Source organism: Drosophila busckii, chromosome 3L (genome assembly GCF_011750605.1).
Source record: "Drosophila busckii strain San Diego stock center, stock number 13000-0081.31 chromosome 3L, ASM1175060v1, whole genome shotgun sequence".
Lineage (NCBI taxonomy): Eukaryota > Metazoa > Arthropoda > Insecta > Diptera > Drosophilidae > Drosophila > Drosophila busckii.
Genome location: NC_046606.1, coordinates 4635978 through 4661827, shown reverse-complemented (window position 1 = coordinate 4661827; position 25850 = coordinate 4635978). Strand labels below are relative to the sequence as shown.

Below are 25850 nucleotides of genomic sequence, written 5' to 3'. Positions count from 1 at the left end.
ACTTGCTGCCTGCCCTGGCCTGGCCTGGCCTGGCCTTAAGAACAAGACGACGCTCGACACGCGCCTGCCCCCCTGTGGCCTACGCTCATGTATTGTTTTGTTTGCTGTTGTTGTCTGTGGCACAGTTTAGTGTAGCAAAGACGCCTAGGCTGAGCATGTGTGTGTGTGTGTGGCATAGTTCTTGATTTGGATGCTATAAAACAAGCGGCTGATTAACTTACAGATTAAGCGAAAATAGCTAAAATGAAATATTTAGCAAGCAAATTTTTGACCCTTTGATAAATATTTCTGTCAAACTTTTAATATTTGCGGCTTCTAGCAAAAGTTTAACAACAATGCAAACAATAGAAATTGTAAAAATTCAATTTGAAATAAAATTAGCAGCAATTCAATGTATTTAGCTATAAAAATTCCACAGAATTCGGCAACAATCGCATACATTTTATTTTTTCTCAAATCTAACATTTTGAATTATTAAATCTGCATACATCAAATACTTTAACTTAACCTAAATAACTGTACAACTTTTGCATATTTAGGAATTCTCTGGGCTGCTAACAAAACTTGCAGCGCATTTAAAAAATGTTGCACACTAAAACTCAAAATATGTTACTACATTTTGCTTTAGCTTTTTTCTTACCACACACACACACACACACACACAGTGCTGCGGCTCTGTTCGGGCCAAACAATTCATTTTTCCATTCATTTTGTTGTTGTTGTTACTTTGCAGGCCGTAAATGTAGCCGAATCCGTAGCCCTTAACCTGCCTGAACTTTCTTTCCCGTACGCCCCCATCGCGTGTCTGGCGCGCATTTTCGCCGAGTCTTAAGTGGGCCGCCCCAAGTAGATACGATATATTTATTGGCAGCGCCAGTTTGAGTTTTTGTTGTTGTTTTTACATTGGCGTGGGTGCTGCTTTGGCTTTGTTTGTTGCGAACAGCGAACGGCAGCGACTGGGAAAATCGAATTTATTGTTTTAATGCCATTTCTGTCGCTGTCGCTGTCTCGAGCACAAAAATTGGCAATTTGTTTAGAAATTAGCGCGCTGCTTTAGCATGCAAAATGAAAATCAATTTCCCAGCTAAACAAAAATACTTAAATACTTGCAGCTTGAAAAGCGCCGAGCAGCAGCAGCAGCAGCAGCAGAATGAGCGCCTCGGGCGCTGCTGCCAACAGCAGCAACAGCAGCAGCAGCTCTGCCACGCACATTTTTCGTTCGCTGTCATCGGAGAGTCAACAGAAGCGCGAATGGGGCAAGCGTCTATCGCTGCGTGGCATGCGGCATGCAGCGGGCTCAGCTGCCGCCACAGGAGCCAGCAAGGAGGTAAGCAGCAGAAACAAACAACATGCTAAGTATTGCTCGCTCTATCTCTTTCATTATCTAATTAAAAAAGGAGCCGCCAGGAGTGGGCGGCGGCGGCGGCAAGCAGCGCAAGTTCTTCAGTCGCTCAGCTTCGCTTAAGCAGGCGAGCAGCGGTGCGGGCGCCGGCAGCAGACAAATCTCAATGGAATTGCATGTACCTGGACATTCGTCGGGTGCCAATTCACCGTGTGCTGGGCAGCCAATGACGCAGCCCTCCACGCCCAAGAAATCCAATTGGGAGGTGATTGAACACTTTAATACCAGCGCCAAGGGAGGCAAGGCAATGGTTAGCAGCAGTCTGATTGCGGTAAGTGGCACGCCATGAACTGTGGCAACAATTAATTTTGTAATTTAAATATTTCATTTCATTTGACGCTTAGCTAAATTAAAATTTATTGCAGTTAAGCTCAGCGCATTTGGGCTGAAAGTTTTTCGCATTGTTAACAAACTGTTTGAGTTCAGTTTAGTTCACTTGAACTGCTTACACTGCTAGCTAACAAGCAATGTACTACAAACTACACTTGAGCATGTGTGTGTGTCTCGTTGCTCGTTGTTGCGAGTCAATTGAAAAAGTTTATCACACACAATGCGTGCCGCACTCTCTCGCTCGTTGCGTCTCTTGTGGGCAACACTTGCAAATGGGCGGCAATTTCTTTAAACTTGCCCACACACACACACACACACACACACTGATTGCTGCTTTGGGCCATATTTGTTAGCGTGTGTGTTTGTGTGTGTGTGTGGGTTGCTTTATTATTATTTTGTGTAAACACTTTGCAGGCAATCGACTGACTGTTTATCAAAATTTCATATTATAATTGCCTGATGAGCTGTTTGCATTAAGTATTTATGATTGTGTTTTAAAGTTTATTTTTAGCAGGCCAAATAAATTGTAAATTATATAGCTTATGTTGAAAGATTCAACAGTGCACGCTCGCTAAAGTGAACTAATCATATGCGAGTTTATTTTCATTTAGCAAATATTAAAGTTTTTCATTTTATTTAAAGCCTGCTGTTTGTTTATTTTTAGAGCGCAGCTTATTAGTTTATTTAGCTGTATTATTCAAAAACAATAAGCCATATTTTTGCTCTATTTAGTTATTAATTCGCTTAGCATTCATTGTTCATCTGTCATGATTTGTCGCTAATCATAATCATGCTGTGGAAATTTGCTATAAGCTAAAGCTTGCTGAACTATAAATTATTAACAATCGAATTATATAGCTGAGTAAATTCTGTGCACTAAAAGTTACAGTTAACTTAATCACATGGATAATGCGTTCAAGCTTTACAACATTAATTTAATACGCAATTTAAATTAAAATTGACTTGTAATTTAATTCATTGCATATTGCTGCAACTTAATTGTTAACTCATATGCAATTCATATGTAAATCAATATTATTTTCGTATTAACTTAACATGCATTTGATATGCATATGCGCATATTAAGCATACGCAGCATATGCTTTAACATATGTGTAACTTTTAACGCTTTAGTTAGCTTAACTTCAATTATTTCTTTATACTTTAATAAGCTTCATCTTGCACTTTAAGTTTGCTGCTGCGTATACTTAATATGTTTATTGACGCCATTTTTCTCTCTTTTTTTGCAGGCTGGCATTACACGCTGCAATATAGACGAATCCATAGACTCGACCAACTCCAGCTCCACATGCCACAGTCCAATGATTTATCAGCGCGACGAGGCGCAGTTGCTGCAATGTGAGTAGAGCATCGATGTAATAGAGCCACAGCCAGAGCGTAGAGCTGCTCAGCTGCCTGTTGGGCCAATAAAAATGCCAACACGCGTGGCTTTGGTTAGCTTTGCTTTAGCATTGGGGATTGGGGGGGGGCAGCTGCTGGGTCTTTGTCATTGGAATGTGAGCCTGGACGAGGCAACTCGAATGTCACAAGTTGATTGTCACTGTCATATTGAATTTGATGAGCCTTTTGCCTTGACAGCCTTTAAAACGCATAGTTTTCTCTTTCTCTCTGCGCTCTCTTCGCTTGAGCTTATTGTGTAGAGTTGTTGCGGTTGCCTTGGCTGCCACTTTCGCACATTTATTTTAGTTATGTGTGTGTGTGTGTGTGTGTTCTATATTGGCATTTGCTGCTTTTGATATACACAGATTCCTATTGAAATTTACATAATCACGTTTGGCATTTATTTATTGAAGCGCATGCAAGTATAAAAATAACGCCAACAACATATTTTCATCTCATGTTATTATGATTGTTTGTATGTGTGTGTGTCAGCCATGTGTGTGTTTGGTTTGTGGCTAGCATAATGGTCGATAGACTAGGCTAGAGTGTGGGTTTGTCCGATTTGCTTGATATACGATTTTACAACATTTGATGGCTTTGGGCGTATTGGCTTACCAAAGAGTTTGCTTTTTATTTCAGTTTGTGCTTTCATAGCAATAAAATTCATAGCATATAAATGTATAAAATAAATGCCAAAAACATTGTGCAGCCAGCCAAGCTGCAATTAATTTGCTGCACGCAGCTGACAAAGTAAAGAGTTTATTGAAGCGTTGCTAAAGCAAGTGAAACCATCAAGCATAAGCTTGCTAGCTAGCATATTGTGATTAGTTCATCTAAGCATAAATAAGAAGATTATTTAATTTCAAAATTCACATTTTCATAAGCAGATCAAACAGGCACAGGCTTTAACTATCAGTGTTGGCTCAGAATTGTTTATCAAACTAAATTGTTGCAGGCTCAGAACTTGGGCACATTTAGTTAAGGCGACAAAGAGTGGCTAAAATTATTTAAGAGCAGCTCGCAGCTGATCTTGAGCTTGATTTGAAATTCTGTGGCAGCACTTAAAGTTTTCAAATCGAACTAACCAGCAGCATAGTTAGAAACTCTGCCCTTTTGTTCAGCATTTTCCTATTAAATGCCCACTCAGTCATCTAAATGCTAAACGCAATTTAAACACATATATAACGCAGTTGGGGCAATTTACACAGTTTGTAGCATGCAGTTTGTAAGCAGTAATTATTATATATGCATGTTGCATGTGGCAGCTGAATATTGGCATTGGTTAAGGTTTCTCGGAGACAGAAGCATGTGGTTAAGCTTTATGCACAATTGCTGCTTGAGCTCTGCTCTAAGTGTGTGGCAGTATACATGTGTGTGTGTGTGTGTGTGTGTGGCATAATTAATTTCAAGTTTGTGTGCTTTATGCACCTTAAGCTGTGTCCTTATGCAACTCTCGCAATTTGTTGTATAATCGCTTTGGTTTGATTACTTAAACACTGTTGGTCGGTCAGCAAGCTGTGAGTTTAATTAATTTTTGAGCAACTAACTGCAGCCAATTTAATTATGTAAAAGTTGCACAACTCATTGGCAGCGCTTTTGCAATTGCAATTGATTAAAGCTGTCAGCAGCAGTTGAAATCGAGCAAGTTAAATCCCATTGAGCTCTCACTCAAGCTGTGCAGCTTGCCTTATTACAATTGCTTTATTTCTTTGCAGCTGCAGCTGAATCAGCAGATGGACGCGCTGTGGACAGCAGCAATGCCGCAGGCGCTGCCACTGGCGCCGCAAGTCCGAGTCTTTCGTTCTGGTTTCGATTGAATCGCGTCATTTTGCGTCTCTGCTCAACGCATCAATTTAAGAATTTGCAGGTAAGTTGCATGCCACAGCCACAGCGCACCGTTAAGTGTTGGCAAAATGTGAAAATCTGTGCATAAGCTGCGCTCAATTGCGCGCTTAACGTCGTTTTGCTTTAACGCTATTTCGCTTACGTTTTTCTTTGCAGGTGGAAATGCTTTATCAGCGATATTTTCTGCGCATGAATCAGAGCAATACGACGCATATTTTGGTGCTGCTGCTGGCGCTGGTGCTGGCTTTGAGCTGCACGCATATTGTGTTTACCACGCTGCAGCTGCAACGCAATCAGCAGCTTGCCACAACGGCGGGCGCCAGCTTAGAGAGCCTCGTATTGGACCTTAATGCAACCAACAACGACAACTTGACGCTACTTGCACCACTAACCGTAATGACGACGACGGCAGTGCCAATTGCAAGCGACTTTGCCGCTGCCCATAGGCTGCTGACACGCTTGCAACGTGCCACAAATGACATTAATGCGGCGCAGCAGCAACAGCCACAACACAAATCGCCAGAAACGGAGCGACGACAAAAGCGTAAACATTATCGACGCATGCATAAGCATCGCTACAAGCAGCAGCAGCAACAGCAGCAACAACAACAACATCACTGGCGTGGCAGGTAGGTGACTGTGCCTGTGGTTTCGTGTGTGTGTTGCAAATATGGCAGCCGTCATATTCAATCACTGCGGCCTAAGCCCCCAGCACTCAATACTCAACGCTCAGCAGCACTTTGATTTCCTTTTTCGTGCCAAAAAGGTTGCCAAATATTTGTTGCATAAATAAGTCAACAAACAGACAATAAAATACATCAATGCCATAAATGATCTATGCATATATTAAAATTTCGTATTTGAGCTAACAATTTCCATTTAGATTTAGATTACGATTTCGATTTATATGCATATGGCAATCTATCAACTTGCTCGAATGAGGGTTAAATTAAATCAAATTTATTGTTATGTCTTCAGATACAAAATGCGTGGCAAGCGTGGGCATCAACATCATCAACAGCAGCAGCATCAGCAGCAGCAGCGGCAGCAACAGTTGCTGTTGCTTGATGGCAATAACAACGCGCAACAGGCACGTGATGAAGTGCTTAAATCAACAACAGTTGCTGGCGACAACAGCAGCATCAGCACTAACAACAGCAGCAGCAGCAACGACACTTTGGCTAACGAGGAGGAGGCCGAACTCTTTGCTGGCTCATTGAATTACGCGCACTTGTTATCGGCGCTGATAACACAAATCGATGAGTCTGTGCTGGTTTTCCTGCTTGTCATGCTAATCTGTGGCATTGTCTATGCATGTGAGTTGCACACACACGCTAAATTGCTCTCAATTTTGTTTTAAACTGCGTTCTTCTTTCAGTTCTGCTCTGCATCTTGGCCAAGCCTGCAATGAATGAAATATTTTTAGTGCTTGTCTCCTACGTTATATTGGGCACGTTTCTGGCCATTGAAATTGCTGTTGCCTTTGCCTTGCAGCCCAGGTTGGTGTCTCTAGAGACAGCTGTTGTCTGCTCTGATTAATTAATCCTCTCGCCTCACTAATTGCGTACAAAGCAATGCGGCAACGGCTGCCTTAATTCCATTTTCATACATTTTGTAACTGCCTTTAACTCTTGTGTTCTGTTCTGTTCTGTTTTGCTTTTAGCAAATCGTTTAATGGCAATGCCTGCTGCATTGTGCTCATCTACATGACGTACACCATGTTGCCGTTGCGTTTGCGTGAATCACTCATTGGTGGCATGCTGCTCAGCGTTACGCATTTGTATACCTGTCTGCATCACACACAATACACGCGCGATAAGCAGCAGGAGCCGCAGCAGCAGTTGCATGCAACGGAAGCAGTCGAGCAACAGCAACAGTCAGCAGCCCCCTGGCCCTGGCAGGAGGTAAATCATTTCTCTCTCTGTCTCTCTCTATAAAGCACATATACACCTTTGTTGGAACACAGTCATTGTTGCTGCTGCCACAAATCAACTGCGCGTAGCATCTATCAACAGGTAATGCAGTTCAAAAGACAAAACAACCGCAAATGGCATTTCGGTTGACATAACATTGACAGTGTGCTGCGCCATTAAATCGCATTTATCAGTTACGTAAATACCTTCCTTTACTTTTTGTTTATCTATCAAAAGTTATATAAACGTGACTTGCGAGCTGTGGCTCTGTGCACGTGAGCAATGCACAAAGTTGATTTAATCACAGCATTGAATTACTACGTAAATATTTATAAAGTTAATCAAGCTTAAATTTGCACAGCAGTCAAATTCAAATTGATCTTTGTTTTGATGAGCAGATTAGGCATTCACTTGTTTACGCAAAGCCAGCAACAGATGTTTATCTATCGATACATTTAGCGATCTAGCGATTTTTTGCGCAGCGTTGCCAACTGCATGCAAATAAGCTAAAATCTTTCAAGTTTGCCATATCTAAATGTAAACAATGTGCTTGTAGCATAATTACAAATTATTACAAAAATAGCAAAATTGCAAGTCCTGCCACTCATCAAACTTACAATACCAATAAGCTTGCGGCAGTTGTTCTGCAACTGTAGTGCCGTTAATTAGTATTCGTTGCTTTTATTTAATAAAAGTCATTTCAAATTAGCGACTGTATACAACAACGAGGACAACCTCAACCTCAAAATGTACAAAGCTATTACAAACAATGTCAGCTGCAGCTGCACGCACACATCACCAATAATGTCAACGCGACCACTCAACGACATAAATAAATGAAATTAAATGCGCGCAAATTGAATGAAAACGAGCAGCGCCATGGATACAATCACGTGTGTGTGCGTGTGTGCGTTGTACTATAACTGAATTTTTTTTATGGCACTTAAAACGCAGATGGATGGTAGGTGGAGTCAGGCTATAGATAAAGCTACAGTTAACGCTTTGTTAGAGATACTTACACCTTTGATAGCCATACACACATTCATTCTTTGTTTGCTTTCATAGCTGCTGTGCACGTGCGTGGCATTGTTGTTGGCCAATTTAACCGGCGTCTACACCCACTGGCCCAAAGAGAAGGCTCAGCGCAAGGCGTTCATCGAGACGCGTCAGTGCATTGAGGCGCGCTTACGCACACAACGCGAGAATCAGCAGCAGGTGAGTGGATTCCGCACAATCGGAATCAAAATCAAAGCTGAAAGCTAAAAGCGTAACGACGACGAAAGTCAAAGAGTTGTAATTGCCAAGAAGAGCGACAGCTTAGCAGGCGTGGCAACGCCTCCCCCCGTCAGCTTAGCACAGACACACATTTGGCAAAAAGCATAATTCAGAGATTCAGAGAACCTTTTTGACTCTTGTGTGTGTCGACTTTTCTGCAAATGCACATGTTATAAATATATTTATACATATGTGTGTGTGTGCGTGTGCTTGTGCGTTTAATGTTTGTTGCAGGAACGTTTGCTGCTGTCGGTGTTGCCGCGGCACGTTGCCATGGAGATGAAGGACGACATTGCGGGCCAGCCACGTGACACGCAGTTTCATAAGATTTACATACAGCGCCATGAGAATGTCAGGTAAGCATGTCTGCTCAACTTTATGCACACACACTATATAATACAGTGATGGAAAAAATAATAGAAACGTGCACAAACTATGCACAAATAAGTTTACTTTTAGTTTTAGTTGAAATATGTTAAAACTAAGATTAGCAATTCTGTGATTAGCATACCAATTAGGATGAAATATGGCAACTAGCTTATATAGATATTGTCATTAATCTTTTTAACACTTAAGTTCAATTAAAGCTGCGTTATTAAAACTAAACTTGTTAAGAAGCTTGCCAAGCAAAAAATTATTAATGTAATTATTAATAAGCATTCAAACAACACAGTATTTATTTTAAATTGCTTTAGGCTGTGTTTAAAAATTTATATTCTACATTAGGTATAGAGATTTTATTGTATGCTGACTTAAATTTTTTTTATATAGATTAGTTTTTTTTATGGATTAATTATTTAATTAAAAGATAATCTCACTAGATGTTACAATAAGTTAAATTGCATTTGAATTGCAGCACAAAAGCTGTTTCTATTAATATAACTATCACTGTATGCATGTGTGTGTGTGTGTGGCTAAGTGTTGTGCTGTCTGCGTGTAAATTTATTTGCATGCAATGTCAATAAATTTGCTTAGTGTGTGCGTAACCCGTCCAATGAATTTGTATGCACATAAATGTCAAACACACACATATAGATAGTGCTTGTGTTTGTGTGTGTGTGTGTGGCACACTTGTAAGCATTCAAGCAACAGCATAAAGCATACTTTAGGGCGCACCTGTTTGCTTTTATTTCGGTTGCCCTTTTACTCGTTACGCGCACTTGCTTTACTTTCTATTTCCACGCTGTATTAAATTACGCGCTGAGCCGTCTAAGCTGCTTTACAGCTGCTGCCACCGTTAACGTGTTGCTGTCGTCGTTCCTCTTAGCCTGTGCAACAAGGACACGTAAGACGGGACAGACAGACAGACGTATAAATAAGCAAAAGCAAATATGCGCGTTTGCAAGTCAAAGTCGCCTTAAAGCGAAAAACATTACTTCAATTTCTCACACGAGGCAGCATTTGTATATATTAAAGACACACACACACACACGCATACATAGAGCACACACATATGCTTAGGCAAGCGCACAATTTGTAATACTTTTCTTTATACCGCACAAAACTTTTAACTTTGTTGTTGCTTCTTTTTTGCAGCATTCTCTTTGCGGACATTTGCGGTTTCACAAGCCTCTCGGATCAGTGTACGGCCGAGGAACTGGTGCGTCTGCTCAACGAGTTATTTGCACGGTGAGTTTGCAAAATACAAATAGCAAACATATATGGAACTGTTTAGCTAGACAGAGCTAATGACCAAAGCTTGCGCTCAAAACTTTTTCCTCTTTGTTTCTGTTGGCATTCATTTTGCTTTGGGGCCATGTCAAACAACATGTGGCATAGAGTGGAATAGCAAGAGCGACATGCTCTTGTAACAAATTAATTGCACATTCGAGTGGCAGCAGCATTTGCCTAAACTCACAATCAAAAAAAACACACACACATACATAGAGAGAAAGAGAGAGAGAGAGAGAGAGAGAGTAATACCCAAACTCCCATTGCTGTATGGACAGGACTTAGGTTCGTTAGTTCGTTTTGCTTTGTATATGGTGTACCTTTCACTTCCTTTTATATTTTGTCAGTTTTATATTTTGCCAGGCAGCTCCATACACTTGCAGAAAAAGGCTTGAAGTGAATATTTAAATTATAGAGCATGTTGCATAAGTTATAAGGCTAAGCAGATTTGCTAAAACCCTTAGTAGAAAATTACATGGAAATTGTGTTTGCTTGAACGTTTGATTTTATTTTGAATTTAATATAGCTATAAAAATCGTACAGAACAAGCCTAGATTGAAAATTCATGGAAATTCAAAATTTATTTAGAATGCAATATAGTTATAGCTCTGATTTTTGTTTGACATGCAAATTAGTGTTAAAAACAAAACGTACGCTGTAAGAAATATATTAAATGCCACTGAGATTTAAGCAAGTTTTGAGTTTAGAATAGGCAGTTTAAAGTTTAAAGAAAGAGATGAAAACTCATTACAAAAATAAAAAGAATAATTATGTTTTGATTTGATTTGTTTAGCTTAAGCATTTCTTAAAATATTTAAAACAAACACTTGCTGCTACTATTGAAATTTATTTATTATTCAATAATTGTTTGACTAAAATCAAAGTTACAAATATTTAATCAACAAATTATTTTATTTTCAACTCTTTTTTTTTTGCTAGAATCTTAAAACGTTTAGTTATCATAGAATGGGTCTTATCTTAGAACGTTTAGTTAGTTTTTAGTAGTTTTAGCTGCAATCAACTTGTTTTTCTTTAAGTGTAGTACAGTTTTTAATAAGTATAGAGCCAAAGAGTACCGAATTTTTAATAATTGCCAAAATGCATAGCAACTGCGACAAAAAGAAATGAAAGCCGCAAGGCTAGGGATATATCAAATTTTGAGAGAGCTTACATGTTAAGCTGCTGGGGGCTGTGGGGCGTGGCTGCTGATTAAAATGGTTTGGCTAAAGTTGTAAGCTAAAGCTTTTGAATTTTTGTCGTTTATCCCATTGCAGTTTCGATCGATTGGCTGCTGAGCATCATTGTTTACGCATTAAGCTGCTTGGGGATTGTTATTACTGTGTCTCCGGTCTGCCCGAGCCGAGGCCGGATCATGCACACTGCGCTGTGGAAATGGGACTCGATATGATTGACGCCATTGCGTGAGTATAACAACAACAGCAGCAGCAACAAGAGGAGCAGCAGCCACATGAACAATGCACGCTTGTGGCTTTGTATTGTGTGTGCGGCTTTTGTTTGTCCCTCCTGTGTCTTGTTGCCTGGTATGACAACTAACCCACACTCTGCCTTCCCCCATTTACTCTTTAGTTTGGTGCGCGAGGTAATGGCCGTGAATGTGAACATGCGCGTGGGCATACACACTGGACGTGTGCACTGCGGCGTGCTGGGCCTGGTCAAGTGGCAGTTCGACGTTTGGTCCAATGATGTGACACTGGCCAACCACATGGAGAGCGGCGGCATACCGGGGTGAGTGCGAAACTGCAACTGCAACTGCAACTAGTATCTAGTTTCATCTATTAATTACTACTGAACCCCACCTGTCTGCACTGCAAAGCTCAAACAGCTACTGTAATCAACTGGCTTTCAGCTTTGACTTTCAGCTTTGGCTTTAGCCGTGTGCGCTTTGGGCCAAAGTCTTTGCTAAAGTGTTGACCAAGCGACTGAACGGCCTCTGTGCCATTTTGCGACAGCTGAGAATTATGTTTGTGACCCGCTTTGATAGGCTGACTGCCTGCCTGCCCAGCCATTGTGGTGCGGTTATTATGGGCGTGGCACGCCGTCCTAACGTTCGTTCGCCTTATTGCTGTTGCTGTTGCTGTTGCTGCTGTGTGTGTGCGCCAAAAACTTTTACTTGCAAGCGCAAAACCGCAAATGCCACTGACAAGTTTGTCTCATTTCCGTTCTGACAGCAGTTCCAGTTCCCCCCCCCACTTGTCCACTCAGTCTCAGTCTGGCCCTTGGAGTGGACTGCAATTAAAGCCAGTTGTGCTGCACTGACTACTTCAAGTCTGGATAAAAATCTTTCCTTGGCTGCCATTCAACCAGCTTTAATATATAAACGAAGCGAGTCTATAGCAAATATAAAAACTTAGCTTACAAATTTAGCTTAGCTTTTAATTGAAAATACTAGTTACATTTTTATTTTGTAGATTCGCTTTATTTCAACTTGTGTATTTATTTTTATTGCATTTTTCATCTAATATTGCTTATTGTTATTTAAGTATTTATTGTTAGTAATTTGTATTAATTGAATTCTATTAATTGAAAACAAGCTAAGAAAAAAAGATTTTGTAATCCATTATTGTTTTAAAATAATTTATAAACTATTTTATTCAATTTTTTTATTGGCCAGTCGGCTAATTTTAATATACAAGCGAATTGAGTCTATAGCAAATATAAAAACTTAGCTTAGCTCAGAGTTCTTTTTGAAAATACTAGAAACATTTTGCTTATGTCGACTCTTTTTATTTTAACTTGTGTATTTATTTTTATTTCTAATATTACATTTTAATCAATATTTTAGTATAGTAAGCAAGCAAGAAAGAAATATTGTTTTAAAATATAATAAAAACAATTTTTTTTATTTTTCATGCAGTTCATTTTTATACACCGTTTAATAAAACAAATTTGAAATTTATGATGACTATAATAACAATTATTTTTTCTTTTTTCCACTGCTGCCAGTTGGCGCCTTTTGCGTGCGTCCCACTTGCATATTTTTAAGTTTTTCATTTAACTTCTTTTTTGCATTTTTCAGATCCTCCTCATGTCGCACAGTCTTTAATGGCTTTGGATGTAAGAAATTCTTACGCTCCTTGGCCTGGCTCACAGCACAACTGCTCGCCACATCCAACTTTTGGCCCAAGTGGCGCTGCATCCCCACTTCACTAATGGCGTAATCTGTTGTTATTGTTATAGTTGTTGTTGTTGGCCCCCATGGGGTTTTTATTTGCAGCCAAAGTTCACACACAGACAAACACTTGGGAGTGTTGGTGATTGGTAAGCTAAAGTTGCCGCCCGCCGCCTGCCTACAGCCAATCGATTATGAAGTTGTTAGCTGCCACGCCCCAGTGCATAAAGTGTGGGCGGCACACTGTGGCAGCCACTTCACATTGTTGTGTTGCACTTTCAACACTTGTGCAATTTGCTTTTTTAGCCACACGACATTGACTTGGAGTATCAAGCGAGAGACTTGCTGCAGTCTCAAGTTGCAACTGTTGAGCTTATTTGGGTCAGCGGCAGCAGCAGCAGCTCGTTTGTTAGCTTGTCTTGCTGCTGAAATTAAAAGCAAATAACTGCAGCTCCAAGGGCGTGGGCAGTCAACTCACCACTCCCGCTCCCCCTCTCTATTTGCTGTCTCTGCAGTTTGGTTTGCCTGTTCAGCTGCAATTTGTGCTGCGTTTTCGCATGCAAAAACTTCGTTAACAATTGCTAAAGCAGCAGCAGCAGCAGCAACATCAACAGCAATTCATAACAAAGGCGCACTATAATTATCAATAGCATCAACAATATGCCACATGCCACATTGCGGCGGCTGCGGCCATTGTTGCTGCAACATTATTTTTGTATGCTTTGCCTGTTCGCCCTGCGGCGAGTGGCACGTGGCAAGTTACAGCAGGACACAGCTGCAGTTCATACGCAAGACGACAATTTAATAAAGCTGCAGAGCTAAGCTGCAACTGCCACAGAGCAGCAGCGCATGCCACTTGCCACGAAGACGAAGACTAAGCAGAAAACCATTAAAAACGTATTTACGCAGGCTTAACCTCACTCCCCACTGCTTGCAATGACAGCTACAATAAACTGCAAGTTGTCCTGGCAACGTGCAACTTCAACTGCTGTTGCAGCTCATTAGAAAACATTACGCATACGCCAGCGCGACATCACTCAATTCGTTTTATTTATGTTTTTTTTTTTTCATTGCAGACGTGTGCATATTACCAAAGAGACACTCAAGTGCCTCGATGGCGACTATGAGGTGGAAGTTGGCAAGGGCGAGGAACGCAATTCCTATTTGAAGGATCATCAGATTGAGACGTATCTTATAGTGCCAGGCGATATCTACAGACCGGTAAGTGCATGCACTTAAATTGCAAAAACACAAGATATGTTACCCAGTTGCTGCGCGCGTGTGTGTGTGTGTGTGTGATGAGCTACGCGCTTTTCTTGGAACTTTGCAATTTTATTTCTGTTGAATTAGCAATTTACGTAGAATTTTTATCAATGACAGTTTCACTAGAAACTCATCAAAATGTTGAGCATTTGAGCGCAGCTTATCTCAATTAAATAAATTAAATTAAATTATTTATGCACAACTGTTTTTTATTTAATTGCAGCACAAGAAATCGCGCAATCGCCTGCAGGTGAACGGCAACATATCCAAGGAGCTGCGCATGATGGGACATGGCACAGCACAGAAACACACATCCAAGTAAGTTTAACAGCAGGTGCAAAGCCAAGCTTGACTACAGCTTTAGTTGGTATCTTAGATTTGGTTTTGGTGACAGCGCAGACAGCGCCAAAGATCCCGAAGATGAAGTCAATGAGTATCTAATGCGCGCTATCGATGCACGCAGCATTGATCATCTGCGTGCGGAGCATTGTCAGTCGTTGTTGTTGTGCTTCAAAAGTGCAACGCTGGAGCATAAGGTAAGTTAAAATGTTAACACATGACGTATGCGTAATATTTATATCAGCAAAGCAAACTATTTTTGTTGTAGTAGTTTTAATAAAATAATTTTGTATACAAAACAGCTTGACTGCAATTGATTAATATAAATTTAATTAAATATAAATGTATTATAATATAAATACAATGCTGGACATAAATATTTTAAGGTTAAGGTACTCACCAATTGAACATTTTGTTGTAACTAATTTTTCCTTCTTCTCACACAAAATAATAAATAAAAAATAAAAAATATAAGCAATAAAATTTTTGAAAATACTTTTTTGTAGTCACTATTAATATAGATAGGGGCTTTTTGCATCCCAATATTTTTTAAAAAATGTAGAAAAAAATTTCAGACCTTTCCATTGATACCAATATGTCAATAACAAAATGTTCAATTGGTGAGTACCTTAACTTTAGTTTTGTCACAATATTTATGTGCAGCATTGTGGACTTAAGCTTGGAATTATTTAATAAGTCTAGGCTGGCTAGCAGAATTATAGTGCTAGACTTTAATGAAAGTTTGCAGCTTATTAAAAAGTTAAAGTTTTAAGTTAGTTTTATGCATTCACTGTGCTCATTAGAAAACAGAACAGCAAAGAATAATATTTAATATTTAATAAATATTTACTAGCATATTTTGTTTAAGCTGTTGAATTTTGATAGCAAGCTGTGCTCAATTTAGTTACACAAAATGCCAAACAGCGAAAAAAAATGGCATTTTCTTCATACAAAATTTGAACCAGTCAACAGGCAATTTTTTATATAATTAATTAAACTTTGCGCTTTAAATTGAACTTGAACTTTGGTTTGCAGTATGCCAGCGAGCCGGATCGCATGCTCTGCGTTTATTTCTACTGCAGTCTGCTGGTGCTGCTGGGCACGAGCATTATGCGCTGGTTTATATTCGATTGGTAAGTGAAGTTTAGCAGCTGACAGACTGTGCAGCTTTAACTTAAATTCTTGCAGCTCCATTGGCTGTTGGCTGCTCTCGATTGGCGCCTTGTTGCTGCTGCTTTGCTTGGTGTTGGTGGTGGCCTGTCAGCAAATCAATTTGCAGGTAAGCAAACTTAACTGCCACACAGCATAGAAATATATCTATGGCTATGCTAATTGAATTATTTATTTGTTTCAGCTGCTGCCCGATGGGCTGAAGCGCATCTCGGCGCGCATACACAGCAATCGCACCTTATCGCAGTTCATTGCGTTGGCCAGCGTGGGGCTCATCGTGTTGGCCAACTTGTTGGCCATGGTAAGTAAAGCACATAAATCGAGGTTAGCTAATTGGGGACGTGCGCAAATTTATGTTTAGATGCGTGCGCGCTTCTAACTTGAACTTATGGCCATAATTTGTAGCAACAATTTGCATACCCCCCCTCACTACGCCCATGCAGCGCTATCAAAGTCAAATCTGTAGAGCTAAAGGACAAGTAGGGTCGGGTCAGCAGCATTCGTGGCGCATTTTGATTGTTGTAGGGGCTCCAAAAAGTTTCGGCAAGCATCAAAATTTATGCCAAAAATAAATTCGCTTGTTGCTTAAGTTCTCTCCGCTCTCTCTCTCTCTCTCCTGCTCTCTTCTTCATTTGTTGTTGCTGCGCGTCAAAACAAAAGTTTTTCCATTAAACTTGCTGCAGCAACAACAGCAACAACAACAATTGGCTCTATAGACGTTACATGTATGAAGTGTGCCCGCCATTTATGGCATGCCACACGGCTACTTGTTACCTGCCCCACGGCACTAAATGTGCCACTGACTGTTGTCTCTGCGTTTGTGTCTTGCCTTTTTTTTCTTGTGGGGGCGCCACAGCTCAACGCTTTGCCAATTGTTTATCAACTTTGTGCTCGCTCGCTCTCTCTTTCTATCTCGCTCTGACAGCTTTAATAGCTCTTTAGCTCGCTTTATGACTCGCCTGAGTGCGCGTTGACTTTGCCGTTTGCCTAATTAGCCTGCACTTTACTCTTTCCTTTGCAGCTGCAGGAATCAATGCGCCAGTTGGATGCACTGGAGGATTTGCCGCCGCTTTGGACAGCATTGAATGCGAACAGCAGTCAGGCGCAGAATTTAACGCTGCTGCTGCTGCTGCCGCCGTCGACTGCGACGCAGCAGCACTGTGATTTCTATTTGGCCTACAATGTAAGTGCTTTGAACTTTATTGCAATTTATTATTTATATTTTTTTTAAATTTTATGCAGCAAGTGTTAACAAATTTAAGCAAGATTTTATAAAGGCGCAAATAGTTATATTAGCAAGCGCATATATTTTTAAACGTTTTCGTTGAAATTTAGCGGTCGAATTAGCATTTGAACCTTTTTAAGAGCCGTGAGCTTATTCCAATGTATTGCTGAGATTACGTCGACTTCAGTCTTATGATATCGCCCATTTAAATTGCTGCAAATAAAAAAATATACTTTATTTATTTGAGCTTAGACATTGCTAATTATGAAACATACCACATTATACATGCGTTATACCACCAGCCTCCTTTATAGTCTACTGCACAGTTGCCTGAAAATTGATCGTTATCCCGATCATAAGTCGTAAATTTCTGATGTTCATGATTTTTTAAGTAATTTGCATTGTCGTAAGTTCCATTATATGCACCCAATGATTGCAATTCAAATAGATCATGCTCGCCTCCCACTCTAAAGTTGTCATAATGAGCGAAATACGACTCATTATTAAACTTTTGCATATAGATATGTAATTCATATCGCTGAGAGTGTGTGATATGATGGATTTTATTTAAGCCCAAGAAGAAATCTTCTTCAAAGGACCCAAAGCCCTCGCGTTAGGTAGTCCAATTCCTCTGGAATTCCTCTTTGCCATTGACTCTTTGCTGAATAATTGTCCAGCCTGCACCGACTGGACTATTATCGCTGCAAAGTACATTAAATGGCAGCAGACCGGGCACTTGTATTACATGTACACCCGGTGCAAATCCCTTGCAACTTGACTTGGGCATAAGTTGTTCCAATGCTCCAATTTTATTTGTAACATTTTGCATTTGCACTTGTAGATTTTCGATCTTAGTTAGTAGTTCGATTTTTTCCTTCTTTGCATTTCTCATAGCATTGAAACGATCGTCTAACTGCTGCTTAATTGCTTTGGTGTCGACTGCAGTAAGAGTTTGGTTAATTGCAATCTCATTTATTAATTTATTAACGGCTGTTGATATATTATTTGCCAGTTGGTGCATAAATTTCTAGTTTATTTGACGTAGATCCGTATTCGATTCTTTTAGATCAGCAATGTGGCTTTTGTATGAGTCACTCTTTTCATTAAGTTTGCCTTTGAGATTATTAAGCTCGTTCTTTAACTCTGCATTTTCCTTAATTAACTCGGCCACATTGTTATCGTTTAGTTTTTTTTGTAGCCACTTTACATAGTGTAGGAGCGGCTTTAATATTTGGTAGGCGTACCCACCGCACGTCACGTCAATATCCTGAGACGCAGTACAAAACTAACACAAATTAATTTCACATTATTAAAATACAAATTTGCTATTGCTGCTCACCTCATTCTCGTCGTCTACTGAAGCCGCTGAGAATCCATTTAGAGCCATTAGAAAGCCAATCAATAGAGTAAATTTGTATAAATGTTTACACTGCATTTTAATTTCAATTAAACTGCGCGCTTCAAAAAATAAAACTTGACTAAACTCAGAATTAAATTTGGCGAAAGTCTGCGCCGTGTGTGAATTATATTCGTACGTTGCGGTTCACTTGAATAGAATCAACGAGCACGTTATACTTCAAAGAAAATTTATAAAAGATTAATTGTCCACAACGCCTTACTTGAATAATCTAGAGTGTAGTTATAGCTAAATGTATGCAGCTGATAAGAGATTAATACATTAATTAATATTCGCGAAGGTCAGAGATAGTGAGCAGAAACTTTACTTGGAATCATATATATTTTTAATGGTTTTATTCAATGATAACATTTGGTTTTGAACAATTTAGTAAATCTTAAAAGTCAAAGATTATTGTTTTCTTGCTCAAAATAAAATGCAACAGCTTATGTGAATTCAGTATTTGCACCAATAATATTTATAATAAAAGTTATTATTTTTATAAATAATTTTAACTTTTTTTTAGTTTTTTTGCGTAGGTTTTAAACAAATATTAATGCGCAAATATCAAAACTAATAATGATGATTAAGGAAACGCATAACAAATTATAAATTTAAAAAATGCAGTTGTCTACCACTAAGTATTATTGTAACTGTTACTATACTTATATTTATTACTTTTCTTACGATTTATTTAAAAATGTATTTATTTCATAGCTCATAATTTGCTGATGGCAACAGCAATGCCAAAGCGCGAGCTGTACACAAAATTCTTTATGTAAAGCAAAACTTTGGACTCATGTATACTTAACTCACTTTCCCCTCTTTCCCCTCCACTTTCCACAGACCTTTCTGCTGCTCACGCTGCTCTCGATGATGTGCTGTGCCACGTACCAAGTGCTGCGCATTTTGCTAAAGTTGCTGCTGCTGCTGCTGGCCGCTGGCAGTTACATGCTCTGCTCAACTTATTTATATGTGCGGAGTCGGGAAATGAGCGTTGACTTGGCGTAAGTACAAGTTGCTGCAACGTTCAGCGGCAGCTGCAACAGAAAACGAATTATGCTGTAATGCAATTTGCAACACTAACTGCTGCAGTGCCACGCCCACTGTGTTGCGCGAGAGAGGCGGCCAAGTCAAGGCAGCCGCAAACAGCATTAAAATTGTATTTAGCCAAATGGCAGGCAACAACTATAATATTAAATAGCTGCCTCACGCTCTTACTTTCTCCCTCTCCTACTCTTTTTACATTTTTGTCGTCGCTGTGCATTAAACATTAATGGACTGGAATAACTTCGTCATCTGGGCAACTGTAACTTGGCTCTGGCATTAGTAATGAGGAAGCCTTGCTGCGCTTTATAATTGATTCAATCTTCTTATTTGCATTTATGCTGGCGCTCATTTTCCATAGCCATCAAACTGAGGCGACCTATCGTCTGGACTTTATTTGGAAGCTGCAGGCAACGGGTAAGTGTCAATTGAGTGGACAAGACACTCATTAATGTATTAAATAATTATGAGTAATTGTAAATTATAATAATTTATTTTAATTTGCTTAATTAGTTGGCGAATGCAATTACAACTAATTGGTTATTGTTTAAAGTTATTCACAATAATTGCAAATAATGCAGAATAATTTTTTGATTACTTTCAATTTAATTATTTAGAATTTTGATTTAAGCAATTTTGTTGCTTGCAAGTGTCAGTTTGATATATATAATATATAATTACAATATTTATAGCTGTATGTTTTAGAATTACCTGAATTAATCTAAAATAATTAAAAGTAATCTGTGTATTTTAAGAGTTTCTTTTGAATAATCTAATAATAATAATTTGTAAACGTAATTAGCATTTGAACTGACTATTATATAGTCATTACAATTATTGTTAAAAATTAATTTAACTGCTTGGTAATCGTAATTGGAATTTAATAGCTATGAACACTCGTTTATTTTTTTCTTCTATTGAGTGGTTTGGCTACATTTCTTACAGATTTCGTTTTCATTTCGCTCGAAAAGCGCACAAAAGTCACTTCATTAGTATTAGTGCGCACACATACAGTTACACACACACACAGAGATGAACAATTACAACGCGCCTCAGCTTATGCAGCATTTTTCATTTTTTCTTTTTTGTGCGCTTTACGCCTCGCTAAACTGATAAACTGATATTTCAATTTTACGCTGGCACTTTTGTCTGTTTGTATGTGTGTGGGTGTGTGTGTGTGTGTGTGCTGAGTGCTCTTTTCATTTTGATTTTGATTCATTTTTTTTCTCTTTTGCTTGCAGAGGAAAAAGAGGATATGGAACATCTACAGGCTTATAACCGTAAACTGCTCGAAAATATTTTGCCAGTTCACGTTGCCGAGCATTTTTTGAGCCGCGAAAAGCACCTTGATGTAAGTATATGCATATATATGTATATATATATAGCTAGTATTAAAAATACTTGTGCTGCGTTAAAACGGCAAAGCGAAAGCGAGGCCAACTGCTATTTGCTGACAAGTTGCACGTTTGCTTGCTGACGCGTGTATTTGGTGGCAGCAACAGTCGCCGCAGCTTGTCGCATTAAGTGTGCGCAATCAACAACTTTTAAGCAAATCACACACACACAGGCAACAACACTTGCTTTAGCTTGCGCTTTCGCTTTCACTTTCCCATAACTGCACCGCCTGTTAATTGAATTTTCTTTAAACTTGCCACACACACACAACATTTGCTGTTTCTGGTTGCAGGATCTGTACCATGAGCAATGCGACTCTGTTTGCATACTCTTCGCCAGCATTCCCAACTTTTCCGAATTTTATGTTGAGCTCGAGGGCAATAACGAGGGTGTCGAGTGTCTGCGTTTGCTTAATGAGATAATCGCCGACTTTGATGAGCTGCTGAGCGAGGAGCGTTTTCGGTAAGTAATAGTAAATACTCATCTAAATTAAGCTGATTCTATTTGCAATTTATTGAGTTTAACAATTAAGTAAGGCGGCAGCAAGAAAAATTATTTCATTGAGCACATGTTTATTTTTACTTGCCATGTGTTTGAAAAGCTAAAGACTCTTTAATTCAAATTGTTTTCGCTGGCATAAAAAAGTAATAAGTAGACTACGTTGTGATTTTTGCTATAACTTGGTTAAAAATCAACCGATTCTTATAAGATTGCCCAAATTTTAATGCAGTGTTATTCTTAAGCAGCTCGCGAATCCAAAATGTTATAAAATTCTAAAATCGGTTGCGATTTCGTCAATTTACAGCATTTGAAAGTTAGAAAGTCGCCACAAATTTTATTCTTTTTTTTTATAAAGTTATAAAAAAATTTTATAAAATTATAAATTTCCAATTTATTCAGATGTGTATTTTGCTGTTAAATTAGTTTGCTTTACCTATGTAGCAACTTTACCTAATTATAATTTACTAAATTTAAATAAACTATACTATAATAATAATAATAATAAAATAATACTATAATAGGATATGAGAATAACTAGTTTATAAACCAAGTTGACAAGTCTAGAGGGTGTTGCCTCTTAAGTCTTCTTCGACCCACGTAACATGTGAGACTTTGTGCATCTTACGCATTCTTAAGCATCTTGTACGTTCAAAATATTATGAAACTCTCAAATCGGTTGCCGATTTCGCCAATATATAGTTTCTAAAAGTTAGAAAGTTTTTACAAAATTGTCTTAAATGTTTACTAGATTGTTCATAACCTCGTTTATTATACAAGCATACAAATTTATATTTAACAGAATTATGCTTAGAATATATTTTGACTTTAATCAAAGTGCTTTATTTGTTACTTCGAAGTTCATAAAGTGACAGCTTTTTGTGCTCACACTTAATTTGATTTAGCAAGCCCATATTTTGAGCCTATGCTATGCATCTGGATCTATTTTAACTTACTTTTCTCTTTTCTCTCTTTGCAGCTGCATTGAGAAAATCAAAAGCACTGGCGCCACTTACATGGCCGCCTCGGGACTCACAGCCAACTCCTGCGATCAGGTGAACTTTAATCATGTGACCGCCATGGCGGACTATGCGCTGCAGCTGTTTGAAAAAATCGACGAGGTCAACGAGCATTCGTTCAACAGTTTTCGCATGCGCATAGGTAAAAACAAGTGGAAAGCGCTCGATTTAAAGTGTTGCTAAAAATAAACATAAAACAACTTTGTTGCAGGCATCAACATTGGGCCAGTGGTGGCGGGTGTCATAGGCGCCTGCAAGCCGCAGTACGATATTTGGGGCAACGCTGTGAATGTTGCCTCGCGCATGGACTCCACTGGGCTGGTGGATCACATACAGGTAAGCAAATTGAATTGTTTAGGCTGCAGTGGGGCAAAAACAAAAATTTGATTTCAATTTGAGCTGTCAATGGAAATAAATTGCTGACTGACTGACTGACTGACCAGTGGGCGTGCTTTAAGTTTTGAGCACATGGCGTATACGCAATGTCTGACGCATGCATGTTTCATGAGGGCCAAGAGAGCACACGCACAACTAAAGCAGCAGCAACAGATACAAACAGACGCACATGTATTTGATTTTATATGCGATAAAAGCGAAATGTTACAAATTTGCAAAAGAAATAAATTATTAAGCGCCAGAGCAACTAAAACTTTGGGGCTGTGGGTGTATGCTGGCATGAAATATTAAGCCAAGGACTCACACACACACGCACGCACACATTGATTGTATAGATTTGTATACGTGTGTGTGTGAATTGCTTTTGGCTTTGCCAGCGAGCCAATGAACTTGTCACTTTGAATTTATGCTAACGTATGCTTTACTCTTATACATTTTGCTTTGCGCTTTTGTTTGCTGCTACGTGCCGCCGCCGGCGCCTGCAGGTGACCCAGGAGATTCAACAGCTGCTCGAGTGCCGTGGCTATGAGCTCACCTGTCGCGGCAGCGTCAATGTCAAAGGCAAAGGCTCCATGATCACGTATTTTCTCAAAGGCAAAAGTCAATTACCCACAGCAGAAGCAACAGTCGAAGCAGTCGCAGCAGCAGCTATAGAAGTCGAAGCTGCAGCGGCGCCCAAGAGTCCCACTGAGGTCAAGCAGCCGCCGCTAGTAGCAACTGTGGAAACAGCAGCAACAGTTGCTGCCACTAACGAAGATGATGATGATGATGACGACATAGATTTGAATTCAAATATGCAAAACTTGACAGCGCAGCGACGCAAATCGCTTTGCCGCCAGCACAACATTTCCTCCAGCTTTGGCACCACCGTCAGCTCCACCGGCATTACCCCAAGCATTTCCAATAGCTCCAGTGTGGTGACCATAGGCGCGCTGCCCACTTTGCTGCGCAATGCCAATGCTGCTGGCAAGGAAGACAGCTGCGTTACGCCCACCGCTCCGCCACGCACTTTGGTCGCCGAGCTAAAGGAGGAGATAACACGCGATGAGAAGAGCACGCTCAAGGACTCTATAGAGAACCTGGAAATACTGCTCAAGAACAACATTAGTCTCTCGGACTTGAGCAACAAGCAGCAGCAGAATCTGCGCAGCGAGCTGGTCACCTGCTCAGCCGCCACATTACGCAAGCGGGATACGCTCGTTAGCTTCAGCGTTACGGAGACTTTAACCACCAGCAGTACGCAGCGCGGCAAGCGTCGCTCTATTACCACCATTAGCGCTACCAGCGCCACCACCACCAGATTGCTTTCAAACGAAAGTGAAAGCTCCACGCATACAGCGCCAGGCACCTTGGAGAGCGGCACAGCAGCGGGCGCCGCACTTGGCAGTCGGGATTGGCAACCGCGCACCGCCAGCCTCGAGCCCAATCGCAGTCCCATCAAAACTTCGCAGTCGATGAGTCCGCTTGGACTGGCCAGCGAGGTTTTCGTGCTGCCCAACAGTCGCAGCATGATATTGCTCACCAGCAGCAACAGCAACAATGACAGCAATGTCGCCTCCACCAGCAGCAGTCCCAGACAAGCGCTGCTGCAAGAAGTCGACACCTAAACACGCCCACGCGCGCTCTACTATGTAAATATGTAAAGACAAGGAGCTCCAGCTATCAAGTATTTGTTTCCGTTAACAGTATTCCTATTTTAAATGATCTCTCGCATTTATGTGTAGCTTTAGATGTTGTTATTGTTGTTCTAGCGCTATTTATATTACCAATGGGGGTTTCAGTTTACGCAGCACACAGGGTAAACAAAAGTTCATATCAAGCACAGGATATAAATATACAAAAGCAATTTGCAATATAAAAATGTACAGTGGCCATAGAGTTAGAGTTGCAGCCACTATTAAGTTTATTTCTCGTCTAATGTTCCTATACATACTATGTACTCTTTCTCATTAGCTTAAGATTATATGTAAACGAATTTAACAAGCTAAACAATGAATGTGCTTACAACAAAACAAAGTCAATTTAGAGCTGCATACTGTAGATTAACTGCTCCTTATAATCTCTCATCCTTGCGCTATTCTTTACGCTAAGTAGTTAAAACAAAGCTGAAATCTTTTGGTGAAACAGTAGCTCATTTAGTGAAAACGCTTTCTGTGTATAGTTGTATGTCTAAATAATATATACTTCAACTCAACTTGAGCTACAGCTTAAAACCAAAGAGCATAAACAAAAAACAACACAAAAACCAAAAAGAGAAAAATCAATTCTTGCTGTGATTTCTATTGAAAACAAAGTTTATATATATATGAGAAAATTAATATAAATATTTACATACATGTAGATTATTTTTATGGACTTGTGTTACTTAGTTTTAAACTGCAGAAAGCAAACCAAAGCAAACTATAAGTTTTACGATTATATTTAACTTTATATTTAAACTAGCGCAGACTTGGAACTCTAATTTAACTAAGTTTTCTACAACATGTTGATAATGTTAACTGTATAAATTACAAATGATATATATATTAATATTTATGTATGTGTGCATATAATAGTACAATTGTGTCAATTTAAGTAGTTTGCTGTTCAGTTAAATATGTGTATGTTAAATGTATATACGATATGAATGTTGTTGCTAATTAAATGCGCAAAAATATGTTGAAAAAATACAAATATTTACGATTGCTTGCTTGCAAGCAGCTCCCTTTTCCTGTGAGTGTCGAAACCCAAAAATTTTTAAAATACGATAAGATTTGACGAAGTTATGGTCATATTCCTCTAGAGAAACGACCATGGTGAGCATCAGCCTTGGTGGTATGCTACGATTTTACAAAAGGTTTTTGTCTTTGCTAACCTTATGTTTATAAATTGCACCCCGAAAGTATGCAACGTTTTTAGCTGGCCGGTTCGGTGGCCTGTGACGTCATCTGTAATTTTCAGCTCGCGCGAATCACCAAAATATGACTTAAATACCAGGCGAACATAAATCAGCAGCTGGTCGCCTTCATGTTAAATGACTTAGGCAACGAACTTGGCATATGATCAAGTTCGTTGCCTAAGCCATTGTTTATTTACATAGCTCATCTCGAAAGTATGCAACAGCTTGCAGCTGCTTAGCACTGTTAATCTGCAAAA

The 25850-nt window shown here is 39.5% G+C and overlaps 1 protein-coding gene across 1 annotated transcript; it reads left to right on the top strand.

Annotated features, from left to right (window-relative positions):
- The first annotated feature begins 1130 nt into the window (after window positions 1-1130).
- LOC108600096 (adenylate cyclase type 5) lies at window positions 1131-24965 on the top strand. Its single transcript, XM_017987457.2, has 27 exons — window positions 1131-1327; window positions 1398-1673; window positions 2983-3091; window positions 4849-5000; window positions 5135-5607; window positions 5957-6294; window positions 6357-6477; window positions 6642-6882; window positions 7957-8106; window positions 8401-8522; window positions 9703-9795; window positions 11112-11258; window positions 11425-11583; window positions 14044-14188; window positions 14454-14548; window positions 14607-14766; window positions 15605-15702; window positions 15758-15848; window positions 15924-16040; window positions 16761-16922; window positions 19207-19367; window positions 19691-19824; window positions 20649-20758; window positions 21095-21264; window positions 22280-22461; window positions 22531-22655; window positions 23201-24965. Exons 1-27 carry the CDS (start codon window positions 1151-1153, stop codon window positions 24320-24322), a joined length of 5430 nt encoding a protein of 1809 aa, XP_017842946.1. The 5' UTR covers window positions 1131-1150; the 3' UTR covers window positions 24323-24965.
- The last annotated feature ends 885 nt before the right edge of the window (window positions 24966-25850 follow it).